General features: G+C 37.9%; 1 protein-coding gene across 1 annotated transcript in view; it reads right to left on the bottom strand.

The window, feature by feature from the left end:
* The window catches only part of Dbx, a 58,502-nt gene extending 54,583 nt beyond the window's left edge, over positions 1–3,919 (bottom strand). The window contains exon 1 of the mRNA XM_068385289.1: positions 3,190–3,919. Within this exon, the coding sequence (XP_068241390.1) occupies positions 3,190–3,760 (571 nt within the window). The 5' untranslated portion in view covers positions 3,761–3,919. The remainder of the gene's footprint in view (positions 1–3,189) is intronic.
* Positions 3,920–5,000: the final 1,081 nt, after the last annotated feature.

Here is a 5,000-nt window from a genome sequence, read left to right as displayed (position 1 = left end):
GAGAGAGAGAGAGAGAGTATGCATCTATACATAGAGTATATATATATATATATATATATATATATATATATATATATATATATATATATATATATATATATATGCATGCACGTTTGTGTATATAAATGTACGTATTTATGTATCTATCTATCTATTTTCCATATATCTGTATATAGTATGTGTGCATGCATACATGTATGCATGCATTCACCATTGATCTGTTTGCCCTTTTCCCCCTGAAGGAGACAGGGTTTTTAAAATACTAGAAAATAAAAACATTATACCAGCCAAGCATGAAAATCAAAATGGAAACTAGCTAAAAAAAGAATGAATTAAATCGATATTAAAATAATTTATAAACAAAACAACGATGAATACGAACATATCTTTTACCTCCTCTTCAGCGTATTGTGCCCGAGGGCGTGAAGAACACAAAGCTACGCCTAATATTTCTTAAGCTTTGAATGGGAGGCCGTGACAGGCAGGGCTTGTCGGCCGCCTCGTTCCTTGTACGTTTATTTCACCTGTATATCACCCGGATTTAGGCCGTTTCATTTATCATTCAGAATACCTCGGGGAAACGATTTTAGTCGTATTTCCTGTCTTCACTGGGCTATTTTTTCAATGTTGAGCCCTTGGGCTTATAGCATCCTGTATTTATCAAGGCAGTTTCCCCAATTTTTGGGAGTAGCCGACATTAAAAAAAAAAAAAAAAGATAATAATAATAATAATAATAATAATAACAAAAGGGGACTTTTCCTCTCTTCGCTCCTCCCAGCCTGACAATAAAAATAATAATAATAATAATAATAATAATAATAATAATAATTATTTCGTTTTTTTAGAACAGAAGTGAAATATTTCGAAACAAGAAATTAATTCAATTTTGAGCAGCTCTTAGAAAAAATATTTTATTATAGATTTTATTTGATTAATTTATAATTTTATTAAATTTATTCTGCTTTGAGCAGTTCCTATAAAAGTTATTTTATTATAGTTTTTATTTTATTTAATAACTAGTTTATTTAAATTTATTCAGGTATTGAGTATTTCTTTTAGAAATATTTTATTGTAGTTTTGATTTAAATTTATTAATTTCTAGTTGCATTTGAAAAAAAATAGATACATTTTTATTGAACGTATTTTAGTTTTATTTTCAAAACTTAATTATAATCTAGAATCTATGTTTTCAAGTATTTTAGAATCGAGGAGAAAGTGAAAAATAACTAAAATGGTTATTGTGAATCGAAAAATCACCTGAAATTCAGCAACTATTTTACAATACAAAAAGAGTTTACATATGTGATACTGAACAGATTCTTAACAGATGAAGGGAAGCGGCCGTGGTCGGTAATAAATGGTACCTTGGAGATCCCTTTTGATATTATTATTATTATTATTATTATTATTATTATTATTATTATTATTATTATTATTATTATTATTATTATTATTATTATCATTACGAGCTAAGCTACAACCCTAGTAAAAGCAGGATGCTATAAACCCAAGGGATCCAACAGGAAAAAGAAACCCTGTTAAGAATGATAAGGAAATAAAGAACTACGTATGAAGCATTGAACAATTGAAACAGAATAATTCAAGAACAATAACAACATTGAAATAGAAATTGAAAATGGCTGAAGGAAAATAGAAAGAAAAGCCATTGCTTTATTATTATTATTATTATTATTATTATTATTATTATTATTATTATTATTATTGAATGCAACGTAATTTGAATAAATTACTTCACATTTCTTTTCTTTTTTAAATATTGTAAATATTTTATGTAAATATTTTATTTCTGTCAACACCATTTCTTATGTAATCCCATCCATCTTCCTTGAACGGTATTTCGGGCCGTATGTTCAGTATATTTATATCCATATTGTTATAAAATCTTCTGTTACAAATATTAATCCTAAAGAATGGGCAATAAGAATAATAATAGGGAAACCAAATTCACTTACCTCACTTATTCTTTATGCATAAAATATACTTTTTCAGGATATTTCTTTTTCTTTTTATAATTTATGATATATTGAAAAGGGGTGAAATGCTATAAAACGTTCGATTATCGAAAATTATCAAATATGTAAAATAAAAACTAGTCTGCTTAAATTAACGGTCGTGTTTTTTTACTAACACACACACACACACAAGCACACACAAACACACACACACACACACACACACACATATATATATATGCTTGTGTGTGAGTATATTCATGTGCTAGTGTAGAACTACTTGTAATCCAAGCTTAATTGATTTTAGATTATTGTATGTTCAGTATCTAAATCAAACCTTTTAATTAAATGATTGATAATTATGAGAGGAATGAACCCTAATTAAAAATCGATTACAATTCTCTAAGAAGAGCAAATGATATGATTAGATTATGCATGTTGCTAAAAAAATGGAGCTTTCTTAATTGCAGTTTTCAAGAAGCAATTTTATCTTATGAGTGATAAAAACAAGATATTTGAAAAAAATATCTGATGCAATTGCAGACTCGACCTTGAAATAATCTGTTAGAGAGAGGGGAAAATTAAGAACAATATTGCTAATTGAGAGGGTAGTTAACAACCGAATCCCGTGAGAGAGAGGAAAATTAAGAACAGTTGCTAATTAAGAGGATAGTTAACAACTGAATCACGTGAGAGAGAGAGAGAGAGAGAGAGAGAGAGAGAGAGAGAGAGAGAGAGAGAGAGAGAGAGAGAGAAGGGGGAGGGGGAGAATTAAGAACAGTTGCTAATTAAGAGGATAGTTAACAACCGAATCATGTGAGAGAGAGGAAAATTGAGAATAATTGCTAATTAAGAGGATAGTTAACCGAATCACGTGAGAGGAAAATTAAGAATAATTTCTAATGAATAGGATAGTTAACAACTGAATCACGAGAGAGAGAGAGAGAGAGAGAGAGAGAGAGAGAGAGAGAGAGAGAGAGAGAGAGAGGAAAATTAAGAACAATTTTTAATTAAGGGAAAGTTAACAACCGAATAACATGAGAGGAGAAAATTATGAACAATTGCTAATTAAAAGGATAGTTAACAACAGAATCACTTGAGAGAGAGAGAGAGAGAGGGGGGGGGAGGAAATTTGATAACAATTACGAATTAAAAGAGGACAGTTAACAACCGAATCTTTTTTTTTTTCTTTTTTAATGACTGATGAATGCACACCTGTGTCTTGGTGATCTGGCGATAAGTGGTCGTGTCTTGGAGGCGAGCTGGGCGAAGCATCATGTCCGAGGATGGCAGTGACAGAGAACTTGAGGTGGGGCTTGTGAGTTGGGGTCTCCAAGCCCGGGCTGTGAGAGGCGTCGCCCTCGCAGCCGCATCCTCCCGGGTCGCCCTCGTCGCCGCCCCTCGTCCGAGGTGGCGAAGACTGCAGAGCGGGCGGCGTCAAGCGGTCGGGACCAGCTGGGCGCGCCAGGAGGCCCAGGTAGTGGGCGGCGGCGTCTTCCTTGTAGTAGAAGTGTTCGGGCGCCCCTCCTCGGTGATCGTCCGACAGGAGCAGCGGCGGGGGCTTAGTCGCCACTGGGCGGGCAAGGTGCGACGCACGCTCCCGAAGGAGGGATTCCACCACGAAGGGCGTCGCGACGCCGCCCATGCTGGTAGCGACCGACGTGGCTGTAAAAGGCAGATGCAGCGGTGGCAGGGAACCCAAGATGCTGTGGGCGGGCAGGCCGGAATGAGCTAAGGGCCGAAGACCCCCGCCCAAAACACCAGCATGTCCGACACTGGGCAGCATTTTGGAAAATACAATAATCCCTTCCACAATGATCTAGGGTAAGTAACTATCACAGAGCACAGAATGATTATACAAGTTATTCGACTGCCATGCAGTCAGTCAGTCAGTCACGCCGAAAAAACTGCTGACCTCTTAGCAAAAGCACTTGAGTGTCAGTCAGACTGCTGGGGGCGGCGTGGTCCAGGTACCTGAAGGAGTAGGCACAAGTAACGTGGTCAGCGTCACCATCATCTCGGTGTCATCAGTGTCTCCGATTATTTCAATATACTTTATATACGACTTCCTTTCCTTGAGGTTGAGCGCCGTGTAAAAAATACAGCTCTTCGTAAGCGTTTGGAATCGCACACTCTACAGGACGCACGCACGCACACAGAAGGAAGGGGTTAGTTGCTGTTGTGGTCGAGTCCGAAGCTCACCCTCCACTCATCCCTTCACCTCGAGATGAGGCAAATAAACCCTAACATGTGATATGTTTCGCGTAATCCTCGTTACACTCTATTGTTCAGAGAGATCCGATCAAGCTGGCCACGCCCACCTCGGCCATCGTTAACCAATCAACGACGAGGCTCCGCCCCCCGACGCCTCTCATTGGTCGGGGATTTGTTGCCACATTGATCAGCCCAGCCAATGGTCGGCGGAGATGTATTCATTGCGGGCGGAGGATGATGGCTTATCTTGTCGGGAATGATTCTAATGGGAGTCCTATGATGTCGTTGGCCAGATTGGATTAAAGGCCCATCAGAACGGCCCAGATAACCGATTGATTCGCCCCGTTCGGATCAATTCGGATAAGAGAGAACACACTCATTCCGGGTCCTAGGGAAGGGGGGTGGGGGTTGGCATTGCGGTTAAGCGAGTAAAGAACTAAGGAGTTAGGGGAAGGGGTTAGGGGGGGCATATGAGGGAAGGGGACTGGGGGGAGGGGCTTTGAGGGGAATGGGGGTACCCAAAGGAGAGGGTTTATTAAGGGGTTTCTATTGGTCCAATGAGACCAATTACATTTTGTTCCCCGGAGTGGAAATGTAATTAATGTAATTATGATAAGTCGAATAACTTTTTTTTCTTTTTTTTTTTTCCTCCTCCCCGAGCTTGCTCTGACACGCGGTGCATGGAAATTTATGAGGAGTGAAGGCATGTTTAAATATGCGATGTCTGTTTTATATTTTCATTAATGTTAATGCAATGAAATGAAGCCCGTTTTTTTACAGACGTGTGCAATGTCTGAGTTAAGTTCTCTTAC

This window comes from Palaemon carinicauda, chromosome 13 (genome assembly GCF_036898095.1).
Source record: "Palaemon carinicauda isolate YSFRI2023 chromosome 13, ASM3689809v2, whole genome shotgun sequence".
Classification (NCBI taxonomy): Eukaryota; Metazoa; Arthropoda; class Malacostraca; order Decapoda; family Palaemonidae; genus Palaemon; species Palaemon carinicauda.
Note: the sequence above shows the minus strand (reverse complement) of the source record. Positions and strands in the feature narration are given on the sequence as shown.